Genomic DNA, 23,431 nt, shown 5'->3' with positions numbered 1-23,431 from the left:
AGCGCCCCCGCCAGAAAGAGGGCCTACAGTGGGGGGGTTCCCACCGGCAAATTTTTAGTAGGCTACTCAAGATTGGCGACTCAATAAATCCAGCGAAATCATGAGTTGTGTTTCCACCGGCATATTTTGAGAAGGCGCGGCCTTTCGTCCATTCCAAAGAGCTGTTTGAGGATGGAAGAGCTGGCTAGCGGAACGCTAGTAGTTCTGCATAGGTTTCTGTCTCGAGGCTACGCATCATCTAGCGGCGGCGAGGACAGTGACGACACTGATGAAGCAGTGCAGTACTTGCTCAGAGGTAATGCCTGTACCAGTGGATTGTCTCCACCACTGCACGAAGATTGCGCTGCATCCGTGTTTTGGTTGTTGTCAGCGAAGTCCGCAAAATATGTCTGACGAGGAGCACTACTATCCTCTCTCTCAAAAATAGGCGTAGAGGAAACTAAAGCGGAAGGCTCGACAGAGTCATCACCGCCTAAAATGTTCTTCAAAGCATTGAATACGGCTATATCCATGTCGGCATTGCGAGCGTCCGTCTTGTCAGCAGCCTTGATGGCTTTCTTTTGCTCACGTGACAGTTCAAACCAACAAGGCTGGCCGGTTGATCCGACCACACGGTTGTTGTTAACTGCGACTATGAGCTTGTACGCAATAGGCAAGTTGTTCTTCTTGTCGATGACTGCTTTCTCACTGCGAGACGTGGTGCCACCACACAGCGTCTTAAATTGCTCGAATACTCGCCTGTTAAGAAGGGCCGTTGACTCCCCCTTCTCTGCTGGGGTATCCAGCTCAACTCGCCATGCCTCGATGAGCTTCAGGATCTCCGTTGTAGTCCAGTTAGGCCCTCGCGCACGAGATTCGCCCTGCTGCTTCTGCTGCTTCTTCTTCGCCATGAGACCTTCTCCCCCGCCCCCTACTCAAGATTTTTTGCAGTAGCAGAAATCCTACTGCAAAAATCCGCACCTTCTGACGGGTTATTGAGTAGGAAAGTATTGAATCAGGTTAGGTTCTCAAAAACGCCTACTCAAGAGTTACCGGTGGGAACCCCCCCAGTAGCAGTGGCCGGTGCCGTTGCTTATCCCGCACGGGCGGCCGAGCCAGCGCTGTAGTACCGTGCCCGCTGCTCATCGAGGTCATTAGAGACCTCACGGGGCTCGTCGACAGCCCCTTCTTCAGACTCGGAATCATCGAACAGACCCTTGTAGTCGTCGCGAGGCGGCGACTTAGAGGATTCACGCTTCTTTTCACTAGGCGCGTCGCTCTCCACAGCAGTGGTGGCTTTGGCAGCTTGGGCGCGCGCGAGGCCTTTCGCGAGGGTCAGGTTCTTGACCGGCGGAGCTGCCATGGGCTCAGTGCCCGTCTTGCCGCTCGACGGCTCCTCGGCCTGGGTGTCCGGGTCAGCCGGGGCGGTGGGGACGTTGCCCTTCGCCTTCTTCTTGTCATTGGCGGCCTGCGCGCTGCCATCGGAAGCGTTCTCCTCCACTTGTGAACTCTCACCGGAGTACACGGCTTTATTGCAGCTGAACTTGGGTGAATCACAGTCCCGGCGCGGGCTGCGCCGTTCATAACTAAACCTGGGGTTGTATCCCTCATCCGGTGGAGCATCGGGCGACTTGCGAGACGCATGGTCGCCGTGCGACTCCTCCGGAGAACAGCTCGGAGAGCGTACCACCTTGGTGGCAGCGCCCGTGGCCTCCTTCAGCGCGGCCGACTCATTCTTGGCTTTGGCCTTCTTGGCTTTCGGCCTCTCGGCTCAGGGTTTCGAAGCTGCTTTCACACGCGCGAGCTGCGTTTGGGAGGCATGCTTCCGGTCAACCTGGAGACCGTGGGGCTTGCTCGGCGACGCGCCAGTTGCTTTCTGGGGGCCGAGAGCCGAGGCGCAAGTGCTCGCGCCGTTGTCGATGGATTTCGACTATGCGAGTGAAATGGGACCCGCCACCGTACCCTCGCTCTGATTGGTCGATATGATCGAATCTAAGTGGAGGAGGATGTAACGGGGTTACATGGAATAGTGACCCTGGCACTATTCAGGGATGGCTACAAAAGGTCACTCCCCTGAGTATTGACACAATAGGCTTGAGAGCCAACCGATACATTTTGTATAGAATAAACTATAGGAAACTTCGGATTTGTATGCATGCCAAATCTATACTAACCTATAAATACATTGAGTCTTAGATCTACCGTACTTCAGGTCAATCAGTCCCCTTAGGCCAGGGACACGTGAACTGCCGTTCACTGAGAGTTTGTATACTCTCGTTAGCACACTTCCTCTGTGCAAGGTGCTCGTGTGACCCCGTCACAGCTTTCATTTGCTATGCCCTCCATTTTTGGGCGCCCGTGGTGGCTGGGGGGGGGGGGGGGGGGGGGGGGGGGGGGCGGCTCTGTGGTAGCTGCGGCGCGGCTCCGGGTAAATCCCCGGTCCCCGATATCAGGTATCCCCGGTATTCGTCGCCACGTGACAAGCTTCACATGCCTGGCTACTATCGTAAAGTAACGGTTAAGTAAGTTTTAAGTAACATATATACCAGTACAGTACCGGTTGTGAAGTAAAACGTGACAGTGAAATAAAACTTGAACAATCACAAGTCAAGTATAGTTATCGACGGGATACTAGACAGTCCTAACGAACTGTGAACTGACAGTTTTCAGAAACTTCCCGGTATCCAATCGAAACGTGCCAATTTATCTAGTTGGCCGATAACAATAGCGAAGATTACTACACCACACGATTTATTGTGGTGTTGTAGCGAGTATGGCTGTCGGCAAACACTTAAGGGATACAGTACGTTAGGATGTGTGGCCTCCCTCCTACTCGTCCGGCGGGTGGAAGTGGTCGCGTCTCTCTCCTACTCCGTCCTCATCGTCAACCTCACGCGATCGAGATCTCGCTGTCTACGCGTCCCGGGTGCTATGCCAGTGATTCTGTGTATCTCTTTAGTCACGAGGTTCACCCTAAATTCGATTTTCAAACATTGTGCCTGTTTTTACTGGTTACAAGCTACGGGTTAGTCTATCAAGTTGGCGAAATCGCCAGATTTTAGTCGGTATCCTCGCTGCGTCCTTGATGTTAGTGGAACGACACCTGTGAAAAAAACGTCAAAGCCGTCCCCCTGACCCTTACAGTACCCCACCCCAGTGTCCACCTGGCGATAACCTATAGACATTTTGACTTGGTGAACATCGGGTACGTTGGTGAATGAGTAACCGCAGCTCCGAGTGTTTCGACGCCTCGCCAGTGTACACGTGGGTCACATAGCCCTGCACCCACGAAGTTATGTTGTCGTGTTTGATGAAACCGTATCTTTAGGTCCAGTATCGTCCGTATCTACTGGTTGCCCCGTAAGCGTAATCTTTAACCCATGTGTATCGTTTATATACACACGCATCACGAGATTCTCCGTATCTTTACGACTGAGTAGCAGAAGAGGTTGACGTCACTGTCATTTTGCAGATAATGACGGTGAGGTTGCACAGTACCTAAAAGTGTACCTCAATATTTGGTGATTTTGACAGTTTTGTGTGTATTTTTCATTGACTATACATTTAGATGCTACGTATTCATTTTCATAATTATCAGTTTTTAAAAAGTTCTAACAAAAAACTAATAATAACGAATAGTTCATGTTTCACATCCATCGACAAGCCTACCTCCCAGTTAATCAACTTCATTCTTTTTCTTCTTGATGTTTCACGTAATATTCACAAATGATTCTGTACTCCATTGGAGGCTAATAATTAGACCCATTTATTCCCAATATTTCTTCCCCATGATTAGACCGATTGTTATCCTTGTCATTAGCAACTGCTCACCATCCATTCACCCCAACGGTCAACTGGCAGTCCTAGCGACTCGTGTCCGCCGCCGACGCGTGCGGGATGCGCGAGCTACATGGGCCACCGCCGCAACCATCGTCAACGAGAGCTTCGAGCTTCTCCTCGAGTCTCCCCAAACAAACAGCAGCGCAGCAACTTTTGACTAGAGGACGCGCAATACGACCGTGGCTCAGACCCCTCTTTTTTGTGGAATGATACAGTCGCTGCCCAGGAATAGCTCATAGATAACGAGGCAGTCCATACGTATAAGTAGATGAACGTATGTATCGTGGAATGCGCTAGGCCGGGGCACGTTCGAGAGCACAACGCCTAGACTGTGTTGGTAACGTGAGGAGGTCTTCGGGGCCGAACGCGCTGCTGACACAACGCGCGAGTATGCCGTCGTTCCACTTCTTGCTATAGTGCACGGGCATTTGTAGCAGCTTGCGCGTTCACGCTGAGATCGTGCGGCCGCCACTACCACTGCTGTTGTCAGCCCGACCATATGTTTGAAAAGATGAGAATCAGCCCAAACGAGACCATCTTTGAAAGGTTCTTTCGCCTGATCTTTGCCGCGTTTGTCTCAAATCCAATTTTTGGCTACCCTGCTGTATTATGATTGGTTGATCCCAACAGCAGCAATGCTGAGCTTCAGTATCCTCCGTACCTCCGTACCTGACAGCTGTTAACACGGTAAGAACAAAAACATCTTTCACCTTCACGACCTCCTCTTTGACATGATCCTACAAATTACAGTGTGCTCGATTTACTTCGATGCGAGGGGATGAAGGATGAAGTGAAGGTGTGATTCACAGTCTTCAACGATCACAAATGTTTACAGCTGCGATAGAGGAGGTAAAGTAAGAGTCCCGCCTCAGGATTTCTGAGTCAGGACAATCTCTTCGTTGTCTTGTGCTGCCATCACTGCTGGACCGACCCTACCAACATTTATTACACACATATACGCCGTATGTGTAAATAGAGTGCGTGAAAACTTCGATACAGTGCGACCCCCCCGTTTTCGCGGCTGCTGACCTCTAATAAACTGTTAGAAATAATACTCCGCACATTCGGAGGCACTCGGATGATAGCTTTTGGGATAGGACTGGATTGCGCAAGTGGCGTGCACATCTCCGTTTTCAAAGGTTTTTCCCGCATCAAGGGAGGGATGACACATTCTCCGAGATTGACTTAAACTCGGGTGCATAGACCTTTTCATACCCCTGCCCTCATTAAACATTTCTGTGTGTCGTACGAATGTTGCGTCGCCCCTCCTGGTGCACTACGATGACACTATCTCAGAAACACGAACTTTGTCTTAACCCAACATCACTGTGGATCTCTTCTCCGCAATGAAGTGTTGCTCTGAGAGCTTTAAAAAGATCTCCGATGAAACTATTCGCAACTGCTGGTGCCGCACAGGCTTCATTTATAAGGCCCGGATTAAGTGAAATATAGTATCAAATAGCAAAGCATTTTAATGTCCATGGCATAGTTTATTACCCTCCCGTTTCTTTTATGGTCCACCCTCCGCGAAAACGGGGGTCGCACTGTACGTGTACATGCATTACAGTATAAAGTAGAACTGTATGTAGATACTATTACTATTGTAACTGCAAACAACTATACGGTTTGCTACTAACACGTCGTTGACGACATTTTTTGTTCATGCACAGAATCTGTTCAATCTGATGAACCCAAAGAGCTCAGTTCGCGATTTACTTTCAATCAGGCAAGGCTTCGGCAGCCCAAGCTCAACGATGAAACTCCGCAGTGCTCTCCTGTTCGCATTACTCTGCCTTGCTCTCGCTGACGCCGCTACTCCAATAGCTGAGTCTCCGCCCCGCGTTGCCAGTGGTGAAATGCGACGCCTGAGAACTGGCAACTCGATCAAGGATTTCGACGATCAAGTTGTGAACACCAAGGCCAAACTACCATCTGTCGTCGATGAAGAAAGAGCCTTACCGGCCAGTATCAGTAGGCTCGCAGTGAAGCTGAAGGAGCGATTCCATGAAACCCCGTACTGGCTCAACGATATGCAGTATTTGCTGTTGGCCATACTACATCACCTGCCCTAGGTTTTGGTTCCCAGCGTTCCTCTACACTGGCTTACCACACACTATAATGCGCAATACTCTGGTCGCTATCAAAGAGAAACCCGAAAAAGGATCAACCTTCTTTTTCGGTCTGAATTATTGCGAGTTTTTTCTTACTGCTATCGTTCGGTATAGCACTGGTCGGTCGAAGGCAAATCTGATAGATGAATTGCCTTGTACGATCATTATTGGCCTCGCGACGGCTTCTGCGTGAAAATTTCACAGTGAAACAGCGTTGTATCGATACAGAGGCTCCTCAGATGCACTTTCATTACCGAGGTTGCATCTACACGCCGCGCTCAATGCATTGTAATAGCTGTGAGGTTAGTTTGGATCTGGCTTAGGTACATACATGACTCATGGCTTGCTGGAGGATATCTTGATTCAACCAGTTACCTATCTGATTCGCCACAAAGGCAACCTCGGCATCTGCTACAATTTGCGTACATCGAATATGTAAGCTGCTCACGTTCAGCTTTTGATGACGTCGTGGCGTTGTGGCAAAATGAGTGATGACGAACATAGCCACGTCAACCGCGGAATTTCAGTGCACGATGCGCTTGCCCTCATCACACTAGCTGCTTGGTCCTTTTCGGATTGCGTTGAAGGACGTTACCCTTCAGTCAATCTCTAAACCAGATGGGGTCTTTTGGTAGCTGGTGATGCACGTACAGCTTCTCGTATGTCCCTATCGCACCGATCTCTGAAAGACCTTGTCCGGTGGTAAACGTGGGCTCAAGCCATGCGAGTACAGAGACTACTGTAGTGCTGCACAATGCTGTCGGTAGTATCGCGTGTGCGTGGATCGCGAATGCGTGCTACTCCGTTGGGAATGGCTTTTTACTTTAGCCCTCACGAGCTCAATCCAGATACGAGCTTATCGTCACCAATGTCGTCTGGTGTGGGCTTATCTACGCAGTGACGATTGTAATGGCTCACATCCCAGCAGTGTTTACACAGCGCTTCATCCGTCACCCAAGACATCTCCCAAGTGTTCTTTACTGGGGCACAATACTGCACCAACGTTCTGGACCGTGCATCATCACTCTTGTGCCCAGCTGCCTCGCCGGAGCGGCGTCTCCAATTTCAAGATCGAGTTCTACTTTGTAGTTTTGTGCAAGCACATCATAAACACCAATCTCATATTGACTGCTCGACTCATTTACTTCAAGAGGGTAAGGAACGACCCGATAAACGAGTGCACAAACGAGAAACCCCAGTCATCGCGGTGGGGTTGTCATGAACTTTAGGATCTCGCCAGACATTCCGATATCATCCCGATTTACGCAATTTCTGGCGCGGGTACGTGAACAACGTCAATATGTGCTTACCTGTGATTATAGCTGGCGCCTAAGTGCAGCTCTTAAGCCAGATGCAGATAGCTGAGCAAAGTTCCATTGTCGTTGGGTTCTTCATGGCTGTGAGCACAATCGCAAAATTGGCCTTGCAAGACAGTGCCTAGCACGTGGTCATGAAAAACGAATTCGCAGCATCCGGGTGATGTGCATTCTGGTTGCAGTGCCGACAATTTTGATCGACACGCAGGCGAAGATTGTTTTGTTTTACGAAAAGCACTGGAATGAGGAAGCGTAAGTACTTAGTAATTACTCGAGTTAATTATATTTGAATACACAAATATAAGTTAAGTAAGATAGGATTCCAAGTGACTTAGATTAGGTAAAATAAGAACTGTATTGTTTGTAAATTGATCTTCCTCCTAAATCTGCTAAAAACTGTTTATCATCTATGAAAGGGTTGGCAGCGGCTGGCTGTCAGAGCCCCGCTAATATGCATGTCTCTGATTGGTAGAAAGATGCTGCTTTCTACCAATAGGATCTTTGGGTAGGTGTGGACCACTCATTGTGGTGGCCCACTTCAATGTATCCATTGGTGTGTCTTACACCAAAGTGAGGAAGTATCTAAAACTTTTAACAGATATCTTATCTGTTAAATTCACAAGTGGCTTGTAGCCACTGGTACGTGTAACCCCGTTACACCATCCCCCCCTTAAGGTTAGACGCGCGGGGTCTCCGCACGTCACTCTTCGGAATTGACCATTCGTCAATTCTCCGCGTTTGGAGAAGAAATCCGCGCTCATTCAACGATGAGCGCGCCTCAGAAGAAGTCCGCAAAGTCGGTGGGGAGTCATCTCTCCATCGACGACTACTTCGAACGACAGAAGGCGAAGTACGGCGACCTCGTCGACTTCGACGACGACGATGAAGAAATGGAGGGCGAGGAGGACTCGCCCTCAAAGCGCAAAGACTCAGTGTCGAGCGAATCGCTCGACCCTCATGCCAAGAACGTTCGCCCGCGTGAAGGGGACGAATCGGACGCTTCGAGCTCGAAACGTTCGCGAATTGAGAGTTATTGCCTACTCGCTTCTGCTGGGGCTTTTGGTTCTCCGCGCGCTGCTGCTGCAGCGCGTGATGTCAAAGCTCAAGGCTCTCCGCGCGCTGCACCTGCTGCGCGCGATCCATGGATGCCGTCCGCGTCCGAGATCACGGACCGGTATGGGAACTCGATACCTCCGAATGAGGTGCCGCTGTACGTATGCAGAGCCATCAAAGATGACGCTGTGGCTGCCGAGCTGCACTTTGATGCGGAAACGCATCAAAGGCGCGATACTACATCGGACTCTTTCATGAGCTCCGATGGTTTCAAAGCAAGAAGACATCTTCTCGCAGCAAAGTGCCCGAATGGCAGGCACTTTGTCAAAGTTGGAATGCCTTTGTTGAAAACTTCAACAAGAGGCCAAGTGCTTACCGTGATCGGATTAAGCAAGCGCGTGATCGCTTCGAGACGTACTCGAAGCGTGGAAAGTCTGGAGCAACTTCATGTTGCTGCTGAGGGAGAGCAAATGTGCCGTGCGCTGTGCCCGAGGGCTTTCAGTGCACGAAGTGCTTCAGGCGCGGTTCGCTTGAGCGACCGCGATCTGAACAGGTACACGTCGTTCCGTGTGCCCGAGAGTCTCAAAGATCTCCGTGCTAAGTTCTTAGCACGTGAGGGTTCGGGCGCTAGCGATGATCGCAGCGCTCGCACTACTCCCGCTGCGCCAGCGCGTACTGCTCCTCGTACGCCCTCACCATTTCCGGAACGTCCTCCAGCAAGACGTTCCGCGGCTCTATGTATCTCGATGGGGAGGAAATCCTCTCCAACGAATACGAAAACGAGCCCCTTGAGTGTTCGTTTTCGGGATACTATGGTCAACAATCCGCTCAACAATCCAGCGGGTTGAGCCGCGGGCGTCACGGATCGGCGGTGGCGGGGGTGGGAACACGCCCGGGTATGATCAGCCCCGGGCTGATCAGTATGCGCCTCTCCACGACCGGGTGACCGCCGTGGAGCGTCTGCAGGAGCGCAGAGTTCGCCGCCCTGAAACAGGAGCTGGCGAACCAGAAGGCCCAAGTCGCGGCGGTCTCGCAGACCGCCTCGAATATCCAGGTCGAGCTGGGGACACAGATGAAGGGGGTTGCTCCAGCGCGTCCGCGCGCTGGAGGAGAGGCTGCTCGTCGCCGAGGCCAAGTCCTCCGCTTCTGCCTCGGCTCCTGCCGAGGCTTCGGGTCAGCCGAGCTAGATGGCTCGTGATGCAGGTATAGCTTCAGCCGTCCGACGTAAAAAGGTCGGATGGAGGCGCATGCTAGACGGTATGTCTAGCGTGTATGCGTTGCCGTGCCGTGCCAACACAGTGAACGGCCCGATGAAGCGCGGAGCAAGCTTGCTTGCTCCGAAATCCAAAAACTTGCATGTCTAGGCAGGTTTTGTGTAGCTAACAAAACTAATGAACCAACTTTAAATTCATTTGGGTTGCCTCTGCCCGCATTGTGTGCGTTCAGCTTCTGTTGGTCAGCAGAAGCTGCTATTACGTCTTGGACAAACCGAATTACGGCTTGTCTTTTGGTGATGAAACTGATTGCATCCGAGCTGAAGTCATTCAGCTCGCTCTCCTGAGGCCCTGCCTCTGCGTGGTTCTTTGCGGTGTCTGCGCCCTGCGCGATCCCGTGATCGTTAAGCCTTGTTGTTGGGGAGTCTGCGCCCTGCGCAGCACTCATGTATTTGTCCATTGTTGCAGCTGACACTGTGCAAGTGTCAGCGGTTTTCTACGGCTGCTGTATTGCAGTCGTAGATCCTCCCCACTTAAAGTGGGAGCCATCACTCTGAGTAAACTCGGTAGACGTGGATGTCGCATGGCATTCACGTAGAACGTGTATGCCCTGTCGAGGCATACACTGAGTTGTTGATGGCAAACTCTGCCATCGATAAGCACTCGCTCCAGTATTGGAACGAGTGAGCGTAACTCTTCAACATATCGACGAGCACGCGATTCACACGCTCGGTTTGACCGTCCGTCTGCGGATGATCCGCAGTCGACATTGAAAGTTGGCTCCCAAGAAGTGTAAACACTTCTTGCCACAGGTGCGCTGTGAAGCGCGGGTCTCTGTCCGACACGATGTCGGTCGGCATACCATGGTGTTTGAACACCATGTCGACGAACAGACGGGCCGTCTGCTTCGCGGTCACTTCTGCCGGCACCGCAGCAAGATGTACCGTCTTGCTGAAGCGGTCGACGAAGACCACAACACCGGTGTTCCCTCCGCTATCCGGGGGAAGACCAAAGATGAAGTCGAAAGACATGGACTTCCAACACTCCGACGGAGTCGGTAGTGATTGTAACGGAGCCTGCGCGAATGGCGCAGGCTTTACGCGTTGGCATACCTCGCAAGCACGGATGTACTTGCGCACCCACTTATACTGGTGATGCCAGTAGAAGTCGCGCGTGAGAAGGACGTATATCTTCTCACGTCCGAGATGTCCCGCACTCGGGGCATCATGGTATTCGTACATGATCCTGAGTCGCAGGTCATGGTCATTCGGTACGACAACGCGGATCGCGTTGTCGTCGACTGCATTATAAAGAAGCAGTCCGTCGTGCACCCGATATCGGTGTGCACGCGTACGAAGGTGCTTGGGCAGCTTCTGACGGGACCTGTCAGAAGGCGCTGTGTCATATGCCAGCAAGAGTTTCGCGTCCGCGTCGTGCGCATACGCGGCCTTCACATCATCCATCAGGAACGATGTGGGTTTGCTTGATCGCATGACGTCAATGGCATTGACGTCAGCAGCTTCGGCATAGTCCGGCCGACGTGATAACGCGTCGGCCACTACATTCAATCTCCCGGGTTTGTATTCGACCCGGAAGTTATACTCCGCAAAGAATGAGAGCCATCTCGCCATTCTTTGTGATATGTGTGGCGACTTCACTGCGGTGCGCAGTGAAGCATGGTCGGTGTAGACCACAAATGGTCTACTTCCAAGCAAATACACTCGGAACTTTGCGAGTGCGTACTTCATGGCAAGGAGTTCCTTGTCATGCACCGGATAGTTACGCTCAGCTGGCTTCAGCTGGACTGCATCGAATGCCTTTTGGCAATCGGGTGTCCAATTCCACACAGCTTCTTTCTTAAGAAGTTGTGATAGCGGGCGGATCTTGCCCGCATAATCCTCCACATGCTTGCACAAGTACGTGGCCAAGCCAAGGAACTGCCTCAGTTCCTTGACACTTGAAGGCATTGGCCATTCATTGATCACTCTGACCTTTTCCGGGTCAGGGCGAACACCATGTTTCCCTACGAGACACCCGATGACGGGTATCTCGCTCGCCCCGAAGATACACTTCTTCAGGTTCGCGTAGAGCTTATGCTTTCGCATAAGCTCAAGTAGCTTCCGGAGATGCACCCTGTGCATTTCTACGTCGGTTTTCCCGTCCACAGCCGGGCTGTGGATGAACACATCATCGAAGTAGCTCGGTGCGAAGTCGCGCACCGAGCGCAACAAGTGCGTCACGCACCTGTTGAAAGTCGCAGGGTCATTCTTAAGTCCCTGTGGCACTACTAGCCATTCCCAGAGCATGCCGCTTGGCGTGCTCACTGCCGTGAGAGGGATATCGCTCTCACGCATTAGGATCTGATAAAATCCATCTCGCAAGTCGAGAGCACTGTAAACGGTGCTCCCGGCCATCGAATCGATGATAACATCTTTTCGCGGTATCGGCGTCTGCGCCGGTACCGTCGCATCATTCAGCTTGTTGTAGGCATGAACGATGCGCCATCCACCCTGTGGCTTTTTTGACACAGAACGTCGGAGCACTGTGCGGGGACTTTGCTTCCCGCACTTGTCCTGCTTTACGACGACTTTCAAAGAAGTCGTCGATCGCTTTTACTTGCTCTCGCGGCAGTGGCCACTGCCGCGTGACACAGTACTTCGTGCCCGGCACGAGATCAATCTCGTGCTGAATGCCCTTATCCTGCGGAAGCTCCGCAGAAATGTCTTCCGGGAGTACGTCTTTGTACTCCCTCAACTGTTCGTAATAGGGACTCGACTTCAGCGAGTCCCAACCTTGTTCCTCGAAGCGCTATCGCTTCGTCTTCGCACTGAGAGTGCCTTCACTCTCAGTGGTACTTCACATGAAGAGTTGTCTCAGCTCTTCGCTCTCGCTCTCCGTTCTTTCGCTGTCCGAAGAACGCAGACTACTCGATGCGTCCATCGTGCAAGTCGCGCGTGAAAGCGCTTCAGCTCATGGCTGGAAGCAAAGTCAACTCCGACGCCGTCGTCGGAGGATCAGCGAGTTCCATCTCACGATACTGGAATCCAGTATCGGTGCGCGTCAAGACGCTTAGCGTCTAGACGTCCGGCATCACCGCCTCAGTCTGCCCAGCAGACTGTTCTTGTTGCGTCTCGGTCCCGGACGTCTCGACTGGTGAGCCGCGCGCACCTGCTGGTGAGCCGCGCTGCGGTAACAGGGCCATCGCTCTCTGTTCCGCTGTCGCGTCCGAAGCGCACGCCCGTGCGCTTCTTCCAGTCTATTACCGGATCATGCCGTGCAAGCCACGGCATGCCCATTACCACGTCGAACTTATCGTCCAGGTCTAGGACGATAAAGTGTTCGACAAACACTCGTTGTTTGTACGAGAAGCGCACGTTCACGACGCGCGCGCGTCTCGGTCTCCACGATGGCACCTGTTGCTAGTCGTACCTTCAGAGGACTTCGAGGTACATTTACCTCCTCGAAGTCAAGTCTCGACAGGCTTCGTAGTCGAACAAAGTTGTTCGACGCGCCTGAATCTACCAAAGCTCGAAGAGAGTCACTCGCTCTCTTCGAGTAAACCTTCAAGATGACTAGGTTCGGCCTGTCATCTTGTTTCTTGCAGTGAGAGCTGGTCTCACTGGGGGCTGCAGTCCTCAGTGTCGCGTGCCCGATGTCGGCACGTGCGACTGCATTACCAGTAGGGCGCCCCGCGCCTACTGGATGTTCGCGTTTTTTGTTGGTCCGCGGCGATGCCTAGCATCGCCACGACGGCCACCTCCAGGGGGCATGGGAGCTGTGCACTCCCGTGCAAAGTGACCGATCCTTCCGCAACGGAAGCATCGCACGTTACCTCCCTGCTGCTGGTAACCAGCAGTTGTTGCGTTCGAGAGGTCCATTGGCTCCGGACCTCCCGTCCTCACTACCGGGCGCGGTTGCGGCCTCGGTACGTTTACATGGAGGTTAGCCTGCCGCAGGCTAAACTCTTCTTGCATGGCAAGAGTGATTGCAGCTTCGAGAGTACTCGGGTACTCTCGGAAGAGATAGGTCTTCACGGGCCCATCTCTAAGTCCCTTCATGAACGTGACGACCTTGGTCGCCTCGTCAATCGGGTTAGTCACGATATTTGATACCAAGTATCGTGCGCGCTGCGCGTAAGCATGGACGTCATGCTTACCCTGCTGAAGGTCGAGGAACTCCGCCCTCGACCGGAACTCGTTTTGCGGGGGCTCAAACGCTTGTTTGAGCTCCTCTTTGAACACTTCGTACGTGCTGAAGCACGTAGGATCGGAGAGTCGGCATCCATACGCCCAACGCCTCGCACGTCCGCCAAGACAGGACATGGCGAACGCGACCATCGACAGCGGGTCGACGATGCGTCGAGCCGCTATGGCTGTGTTGAGCTCGACAAGCCATCGGAGGAGAGGCTCGCCCTCCCTTCCCACATAATTGCTTACGCTCAACTTTAATGGTTGAGCACGCGGTGTCGTCCCTGACGACGCCGCACTGAGGAAGCAGCATCACGCTGTTCCTTCATGATGAATCCCAGGGCAACACCATGTTGCTCCGTCGGCGATAGCGTACGCAGCATCGTAGCTATCTCCGCCTCCCCAATGACTGTTGACAGTCGTTGGAGGGCTTCCCACTCTGGGTCAGACAGGTGGGGGCAGTCAGCGCGTGCAACATGCGTTGCAGGCGTGTTGGAGCTCTCCATGGGCACCTCCGTACTCATGGGGTTCTCGGCTCCGCGTTCGTACACCGCGTACGAACGTCAAGCAGTCGGTCGTTGGACGGACTACTAAGTGCTACCAGGTGTAGTGGGTCTAACTTGGCTCACTACTTTAGCTTACACGTTGCGCAACGTGTATGAGGAAGCGTAAGTACTTAGTAATTACTCGAGTTAATTATATTTGAATACACAAATATAAGTTAACTTAGACAAGACTCCAAGTGACTTAGATTAGGTAAAATGAGAACTGTATTGTTTGTAAATTGATCTTCCTCTAAAATCTGCTAAAAACTGTTTATCATCTATGAAAGGGTTGGCAGCGGCTGGTTGTCAGAGCACCGCTAATATGCATGTCTCTGATTGGTAGAAAGATGCTACTTTCTACCAATAGGATCTTTGGGTATGTGTGGACCACTCATTGTGGTGGCCCACTTCAATGTATCCATTGGTGTGACTTACACCAAGGTGAGGAAGTATCTAAAACCTTTAACAGATATGTTTTTGTTAAACCGTAAGTGACAAATGTCATGCACAAGTGACAGTTGTAACTTGTGACCGTTGTCATGCACAAGTGACTGTTGTCACTTGTGTAGGTAACCCTTTACAAAAACGCCGCCGAGTTGTCGCTCTAGCAGCGGGAGTTCGAGAACACGCTCGTAGAAATGTCGGAGTGCAGCTTGGTTTAGGGATTTCACAGCGTCAAGTGCAGTATAGAGATCGACAACAAACACCAAATACTTAATACGACATCGCTATGGTTGCACATTGCTACTGTTGCTCACGATGATGGTAGAACTGGAAGTGGTATACTCAGTGAGAATGAATGTGAGGGTATGGGATTAAATTGAGATGTTCATTTGCGAATAAGTGGGCAGAAATTGCGGCTGCAAAGTAGTTGCAGTAGATGCCCGTACTTAGAATCATGTATTCGGGTTTCTTAACGCGAAAGCTGGGCTGGATAAAAGCACGTGCGGCTAAACCACTACACCATTGCACGGCGTTATTCTCATTTAAGTTCGTGATGTAACGGTGTTACACGTACAAGTGGCTATAAGCCACTTGTGAATTTAACAGATATGATATCTGTTAAAAGTTTTAGATACTTCCTCACCTTGGTGTAAGTCACACCAATGGATACATTGAAGTGGGCCACCACAATGAGTGGTCCACACATACCCAAAGATCCTATTGGTAGAAAGCAGCATCTTTCTACCAATCAGAGACATGCATATTAGCGGTGCTCTGACAACCAGCCGCTGCCAACCCTTTCATAGATGATAAACAGTTTTTAGCAGATTTTAGAGGAAGATCAATTTACAAACAATACAGTTCTCATTTTACCTAATCTAAGTCACTTGGAGTCTTGTCTAAGTTAACTTATATTTGTGTATTCAAATATAATTAACTCGAGTAATTACTAAGTACTTACGCTTCCTCATACACGTTGCGCAACGTGTAAGCTAAAGTAGTGAGTCAAGTTAGACCCACTACACCTGGTAGCACTTAGTAGTCCGTCCAACGACCGACTGCTTGACGTTCGTACGCGGTGTACGAACGCGGAGCCGAGAACCCCATGAGTACGGAGGTGCCCATGGAGAGCTCCAACACGCCTGCAACGCATGTTGCACGCGCTGACTACCTGTCTGACCCAGAGTGGAAGCCCTCCAACGACTGTCAACAGTCATTGGGAGGCGGAGATAGCTACGATGCTGCGTACGCTATCGCCGACGGAGCAACATGGTGTTGCCCTGGGATTCATCATGAAGGAACAGCGTGATGCTGCTTCCTCAGTGCGGCGTCGTCAGGGACGACACCGCGTGCTCAACCATTAAAGTTGAGCGTAAGCAATTATGTGGGAAGGGAGGCGAGCCTCTCCTCCGATGGCTTGTCGAGCTCAACACATAGCGGCTCGACGCATCGTCGACCCGCTGTCGATGGTCGCGTTCGCCATGTCCTGTCTTGGCGGACGTGCGAGGCGTTGGGCGTATGGATGCCGACTCTCCGATCCTACGTGCTTCAGCACGTACGAAGTGTTAAAGAGGAGCTCAAACAAGCGTTTGAGCCCCGCAAACGAGTTCCGGTCGAGGGAGGAGTTCCTCGACCTTCAGCAGGGTAAGCATGACGTCCATGCTTACGCGCAGCGCGCACGATACTTGGTATCAAATATCGTGACTAACCCGATTGACGAGGCGACCAAGGTCGTCACGTTCATGAAGGACTTAGAGATGGGCCCGTGGCCTATCTCTTCCGAGAGTACCCGAGTACTCTCGAAGCTGCAATCACTCTTGCCATGCAAGAAGAGTTTAGCCTGCGGCAGGCTAACCTCCATGTAAACGTACCGAGGCCGCAACCGCGCCCGGTAGTGAGGACGGGAGGTCCGGAGCCAATGGACCTCTCGAACGCAACAACTGCTGGTTACCAGCAGCAGGGAGGTAACGTGCGATGCTTCCGTTGCGGAAGGATCGGTCACTTTGCACGGAGTGCACAGCTCCCATGCCCCCGTCGTGGCGATGCTAGGCATCGCCGCGGACCAACAAAACGCGAACATCCAGTAGGCGCGGGCGCCCTACTGGTAATGCAGTCGCACGTGCCGACATCGGGCACGCGACACTGAGGACTGCAGCCCCAGTGAGACCAGCTCTCACTGTAAGAAACAAGATGACAGGCCGAACCTAGTCATCTTGAAGGTTTACTCGAAGAGAGCGAGTGACTCTCTTCGAGCTTTGGTAGATTCAGGCGCGTCGAACAACTTTGTTCGACTACGAAGCCTGTCGAGACTTGACTTCGAGGAGGTAAATGTACCTCGAAGTCCTCTGAAGGTACGACTAGCAACAGGTGCCATCGTGGAGACCGAGACGCGCGCGTCGTGAACGTGCGCTTCTCGTACAAACAACGAGTGTTTGTCGAACACTTTATCGTCCTAGACCTGGACGATAAGTTCGACGTGGTAATGGGCATGCCGTGGCTTGCACGGCATGATCCGGTAATAGACTGGAAGAAGCGCACGGGCGTGCGCTTCGGACGCGACAGCGGAACAGAGAGCGATGGCCCTGTTACCGCAGCGCGGCTCACCAGCAGGTGCGCGCGGCTCACCAGTCGAGACGTCCGGGACCGAGACGCAACAAGAACAGTCTGCTGGGCAGACTGAGGCGGTGATGCCGGACGTCTAGACGCTAAGCGTCTTGACGCGCACCGATACTGGATTCCAGTATCGTGAGATGGAACTCGCTGATCCTCCGACGACGGCGTCGGAGTTGACTTTGCTTCCAGCCATGAGCTGGAAGCGCTTCACGCGCGACTTGCACGATGGACGCATCGAGCAAGTCTGCGTTCTTTCGGACAGCGAAAGAACGGAGAGCGAGAGCGAAGAGCTGAGACAACTCTTCATGTGAAGTACCACTGAGAGTGAAGGCACTCTCAGTGCGAAGACGAAGCGATAGCGCTTCGAGGAACAAGGTTGGGACTCGCTGAAGTCGAGTCCCTATTACGAACAGTTGAGGGAGTACAAAGACGTACTCCCGGAAGACATTCCTGCGGAGCTTCCGCAGGATAAGGGCATTCAGCACGAGATTGATCTCGTGCCGGGCACGAAGTACTGTGTCACGCGGCAGTGGCCACTGCCGCGAGAGCAAGTAAAAGCGATCGACGACTTCTTTGAAAGTCGTCGTAAAGCAGGACAAGTGCGGGAAGCAAAGTCCCCGCACAGTGCTCCGACGTTCTGTGTCAAAAAGCCACAGGGCGGATGGCGCATCGTTCATGCCTATAACAAGCTGAACGATGCGACGGTACCGGCGCAGACGCCGATACCGCGAAAAGATGTTATCATCGATTCGATGGCCGGGAGCACCGTTTACAGTGCTCTCGACTTGCGAGATGGATTTTATCAGATCCTAATGCGTGAGAGCGATATCCCTCTCACGGCAGTGAGCACGCCAAGCGGCATGCTCTGGGAATGGCTAGTAGTGCCACAGGGACTTAAGAATGACCCTGCGACTTTCAACAGGTGCGTGACGCACTTGTTGCGCTCGGTGCGCGACTTCGCACCGAGCTACTTCGATGATGTGTTCATCCACAGCCCGGCTGTGGACGGGAAAACCGACGTAGAAATGCACAGGGTGCATCTCCGGAAGCTACTTGAGCTTATGCGAAAGCATAAGCTCTACGCGAACCTGAAGAAGTGTATCTTCGGGGCGAGCGAGATACCCGTCCTCGGGTGTCTCGTAGGGAAGAATGGTGTTCGCCCTGACCCGGAAAAGGTCAGAGTGATTAATGAATGGCCAACGCCTTCAAGTGTCAAGGAACTGAGGCAGTTCCTTGGCTTGGCCACGTACTTGTGCAAGCATGTGGAGGATTATGCGGGCAAGATCCGCCCGCTGTCACAACTTCTTAAGAAGGAAGCTGTGTGGAATTGGACAACCGATTGCCAAAAGGCATTCGATGCAGTCCAGCTGAAGCCAGCTGAGCGTAACTATCCGGTGCATGACAAGGAACTCCTTGCCATGAAGTACGCACTCGCAAAGTTCCGAGTGTATTTGCTTGGAAGTAGACCGTTTGTGGTCTACACTGACCATGCATCACTGCGCACCGCAGTGAAGTCGCCACACATTTCACAAAGAATGGCGAGATGGCTCTCATTCTTTGCGGAGTATAACTTCCGGGTCGAATACAAACCCGGGAGATTGAATGTAGTGGCCGACGCGTTATCACGTCGGCCGGACTATGCCGAAGCTGCTGACGTCAATGCCATTGACGTCATGCGATCAAGCAAACCCACATCGTTCCTGATGGATGATGTGAAGGCCGCGTATGCGCACGACGCGGACGCGAAACTCTTGCTGGCATATGGCACAGCGCCTTCTGACAGGTCCCGTCAGAAGCTGCCCAAGCACCTTCGTACGCGTGCACACCGATATCGGGTGCACGACGGACTGCTTCTTTATAATGCAGTCGACGACAACGCGATCCGCGTTGTCGTACCGAATGACCATGACCTGCGACTCAGGATCATGTACGAATACCATGATGCCCCGAGTGCGGGACATCTCGGACGTGAGAAGATATACGTCCTTCTCACGCGCGACTTCTACTGGCATCACCAGTATAAGTGGGTGCGCAAGTACATCCGTGCTTGCGAGGTATGCCAACGCGTAAAGCCTGCGCCATTCGCGCAGGCTCCGTTACAATCACTACCGACTCCGTCGGAGTGTTGGAAGTCCATGTCTTTCGACTTCATCTTTGGTCTTCCCCCGGATAGCGGAGGGAACACCGGTGTTGTGGTCTTCGTCGACCGCTTCAGCAAGACGGTACATCTTGCTGCGGTGCCGGCAGAAGTGACCGCGAAGCAGACGGCCCGTCTGTTCGTCGACATGGTGTTCAAACACCATGGTATGCCGACCGACATCGTGTCGGACAGAGACCCGCGCTTCACAGCGCACCTGTGGCAAGAAGTGTTTACACTTCTTGGGAGCCAACTTTCAATGTCGACTGCGGATCATCCGCAGACGGACGGTCAAACCGAGCGTGTGAATCGCGTGCTCGTCGATATGTTGAAGAGTTACGCTCACTCGTTCCAATACTGGAGCGAGTGCTTATCGATGGCAGAGTTTGCCATCAACAACTCAGTGTATGCCTCGACAGGGCATACACCGTTCTACGTGAATGCCATGCGACATCCACGTCTACCGAGTTTACTCAGAGTGATGGCTCCCACTTTAAGTGGGGGAGGATCTACGACTGCAATACAGCAGCCGCAGAAAACCGCTGACACTTGCACAGTGTCAGCTGCAACAATGGACAAACCACATGAGTCTGCGCAGGGCGCAGACTCCCCCAACAACAAGGCCAACGACCACGGGACTGCGCAGGGCGCAGACACCGCAAAGAACCACGCAGAGGCAGGGCCTCTAGCGGAGAGCGAGCTGAATGACTTCAGCTCGGATGCAATCAGTTTCATCACCAAAAGACAAGCCGTAATTCGGTTTGTCCAAGACGCAATAGCAGCTTCTGTTGACCAACAGAAGCTGAACGCACACAATGCGGGCAGAGGCAACCCAAATGAATTTAAAGTTGGTTCATTAGTTTTGTTAGCTACACAAAACCTGCCTAGACATGCAGTTTCGGATTTCGGAGCAAGCAAGCTTGCTCCGCGCTTCATCGGGCCGTTCACTGTGTTGGCACGGCACGGCAACGCATACACGCTAGACATACCGTCTAGCATGCGCCTCCATCCGACCTTTTACGTCGGACGGCTGAAGCCATACCTGCAGCACGAGCCATCTAGCTCGGCTGACCCGAAGCCTCGGCAGGAGCCGAGGCAGAAGCGGAGGACTTGGCCTCGGCGACGAGCAGCCTCTCCTCCAGCGCGCGGACGCGCTGGAGCAACCCCTTCATCTGGGTCCCCAGCTCGACCTGGATATTCGAGGCGGTCTGCGAGACCGCCGCGACTTGGGCCTTCTGGTTCGCCAGCTCCTGTTTCAGGGCGGCGAACTCTGCGCCCTGCAGACGCTCCACGACGGTCACCCGGTCGTGGAGAGGCGCATACTGATCAGCCCGGGGCTGATCATACCCGGGGCGTGTTCCCACCCCCGCCACCGCCGATCCGTGACGCCCGCGGCTCAACCCGCTGGATTGTTGAGCGGATTGTTGACCATAGTATCCCGAAAACGAACCCTCAAGGGGCTCGTTTTCGTATTCGTTGGAGAGGATTTCCTCCCCATCGAGATACATAGAGCCGCGGAACGTCTTGCTGGAGGACGTTCCGGAAATGGTGAGGGCGTACGAGGAGCAGTACGCGCTGGCGCAGCGGAAGTAATGCGAGCGCTGCGATCATCGCTAGCGCCCGAACCCTCACGTGCTAAGAACTTAGCACGGAGATCTTTGAGACTCTCGGGCACACGGAACGACGTGTACCCGTTCAGATCGCGGTCGCTCAAGCGAACCGCGCCTGGGAAGCACTTCGTGCACTGAAAGCCCTCGGGCACAGCGCACGGCACATTTGCCTCCTCAGCAGCAACGTGGAGTTGCTCCAACTTTCCACGCATCGAGTACGTCTCGAAGCGATCACGCGCTTGCTTAATCCGATCACGGTAAGCACTTGGCCTCTTGTTGAAGTTCTCAACAAAGGCGTTCCAACTTTGACAAAGTGCCTGTCATTCGGGCACTTTGCCGCGAGAAGATGTCTTCTTGCTTTGAAACCATCGGAGCTCATGAAAGAGTCCGATGTAGTAATCGCGCCTTTGATGCGTTTCCGCATCAAAGTGCAGCTCGGCAGCCACAGCGTCATCTTTGATGGCTCTGCATACGTACAGCGGCACCTCATTCGGAGGTATCGAGTTCCCATACCGGTCCGTGATCTCGGACGCGGACGGCATCCATGGATCGCGCGCAGCAGGTGCAGCGCGCGGAGAGCCTTGAGCTTTGACATCACGCGCTGCAGCAGCAGCGCGCGGAGAACCAAAAGCCCCAGCAGAAGCGAGTAGGCAATAACTCTCAATTCGCGAACGTTTCGAGCTCGAAGCGTCCGATTCGTCCCCTTCACGCGGGCGAACGTTCTTGGCATGAGGGTCGAGCGATTCGCTCGACACTGAGTCTTTACGCTTTGAGGGCGAGTCCTCCTCGCCCTCCATTTCTTCATCGTCGTCGTCGAAGTCGACGAGGTCGCCGTACTTCGTCTTCTGTCGTTCGAAGTAGTCGTCGATGGAGAGATGACTCCCCACCGACTTTGCGGACTTCTTCTGAGGCGCGCTCATCGTTGAATGAGCGCGGATTTCTTCTCCAAACGCGGAGAATTGACGAATGGTCAATTCCGAAGATTGACGTGCGGAGACCCCGCGCGTCTAACCTTAAGGGGGGGGGGGGGGGTGTAACGGGGTTACACGTACAAGTGGCTACAAGCCACTTGTGATTTTAACAGATAGGTTATCTGTTAAACGTTTTGGATACTTCCTCACATTGGTGTAAGTCACACCAATGGATACATTGAAGTGGGCCACCACAATGAGTGGTCCACACATACCCAAAGATCATATTGGTAGAAAGCAGCATCTTTCTACCAATCAGAGACATGCATTTTGGCGGGGCTCTGACAGCCAGCCGCTGCCAACCCCTTGCATAGATGATAAACAGTTTTTAGCAGATTTAGGAGGAAGATCAATTTACAAACAATACAGTTCTCATTTTACCTTAAACTAGCTACTTGGAGTCTTGTCTAAGTTAACTTATATTTGTGTATTCAAATATAATTAACCTAAGTAATTACTAAGTACTTACGCTTCCTCATACACGTTGCGCAACGTGTAAGCTAAAGTAGTGAGTCAAGTTAGACCCACTACACCGTAACCTCGAGCTCCATAGATTTTCCCCGTAATTGGTGGTATTCACCACCCTGATACGATCTGAACCAACACCTGCTCGAGGGCAACGTGACGCTGGTGCTCTCCGAGTCCCACGCGACGTCCCAGTTCGCGCGCTGCATCGTCATGCCCAACCTGGTGCCGCCCGTGACCACCACGGAGCGGGCGCTGGCGTACCACGAGCGTGTCCTGGTGCATGTGCCCGAAGAGCGCCACGACCCCAGCGGCGCCAAGGGCTTCGAGCCACTCGTGACGATCTGCACGACGGACGGTGGCGATCTATATGACGGACGGTACCACCACCGACGAGGTCCACCGCGCTGCCGCCACGACCAAGATCTTTACCGTCAAGCTCTACCCTGGTACACAATACACAACACGCACTTGTAATGTGTTAGCAGCGGCAAGGAACACGCACAGACAGACGTACTGACTGACTTCTTGATGTTCTGGTACTGCAGCTGGAGCGACGACCAACACGTGACCAAGATCGACTACTTGTACCTGGCACTCGAGACCATGAGGGAGGCGGGCCTGCCGCAGCTGGTGCACGCGCGACCACATTCGTGGAGCAGTCGATCAAGCCGCTGGTGACCAAGTTCCCGCAGTTCAAGGTGGTCATAAAGCACATCACGACCGAGGAGGTGGTCGAGCTCGTCCTTCATGCTTTCGACTCCTGCGATTGCAATGCGTCACGGAGACCATGCGCCTGGCAGCAGTACATACATTCTACCCGAATCCCTTCCTTATCACGACGCCTGCTGATTATGGGATTCTCGCTGGATGTGTTTGTGGAGTAGCGCCCTCACAGAAATCTGCAAAGTCGTCCTCGCACAAACCCGTCGCGTCCGCTGTCGGT

At 52.9% G+C, this 23,431-nt stretch overlaps 3 protein-coding genes across 3 annotated transcripts; 1 reads left to right on the top strand and 2 right to left on the bottom strand.

The window, feature by feature from the left end:
- Nucleotides 1–227: 227 nt before the first annotated feature.
- IUM83_14922 (Erythroid differentiation-related factor 1) lies at nucleotides 228–890 on the bottom strand (the record flags this gene model as incomplete). The annotated part of the gene is made up of 1 exon (XM_067939699.1): nucleotides 228–890. The coding sequence occupies one exon, from the start codon at nucleotides 888–890 to the stop codon at nucleotides 228–230; it is 663 nt and encodes a 220-aa protein (XP_067791316.1).
- A 182-nt stretch (nucleotides 891–1,072) lies between these two features.
- On the bottom strand, nucleotides 1,073–1,699 carry IUM83_14921 (ATP-binding cassette (ABC) Superfamily; the record flags this gene model as incomplete). The annotated part of the gene is made up of 1 exon (XM_067939698.1): nucleotides 1,073–1,699. One exon carries the CDS (start codon nucleotides 1,697–1,699, stop codon nucleotides 1,073–1,075), a length of 627 nt encoding a protein of 208 aa, XP_067791344.1.
- Nucleotides 1,700–22,614: 20,915 nt separating this feature from the next.
- IUM83_14920 (dihydroorotase, homodimeric type) lies at nucleotides 22,615–23,166 on the top strand (the record flags this gene model as incomplete). Its single annotated transcript, XM_067939697.1, has 2 exons — nucleotides 22,615–22,934; nucleotides 23,034–23,166. The coding sequence occupies 2 exons, from the start codon at nucleotides 22,615–22,617 to the stop codon at nucleotides 23,164–23,166; spliced, it is 453 nt and encodes a 150-aa protein (XP_067791343.1).
- Between the last annotated feature and the right edge of the window lie 265 nt (nucleotides 23,167–23,431).

Source organism: Phytophthora cinnamomi (genome assembly GCF_018691715.1).
Source record: "Phytophthora cinnamomi strain GKB4 chromosome Unknown Contig40, whole genome shotgun sequence".
In the NCBI taxonomy this organism is placed as follows: domain Eukaryota; phylum Oomycota; class Peronosporomycetes; order Peronosporales; family Peronosporaceae; genus Phytophthora; species Phytophthora cinnamomi.
Note: the sequence above shows the minus strand (reverse complement) of the source record. Positions and strands in the feature narration are given on the sequence as shown.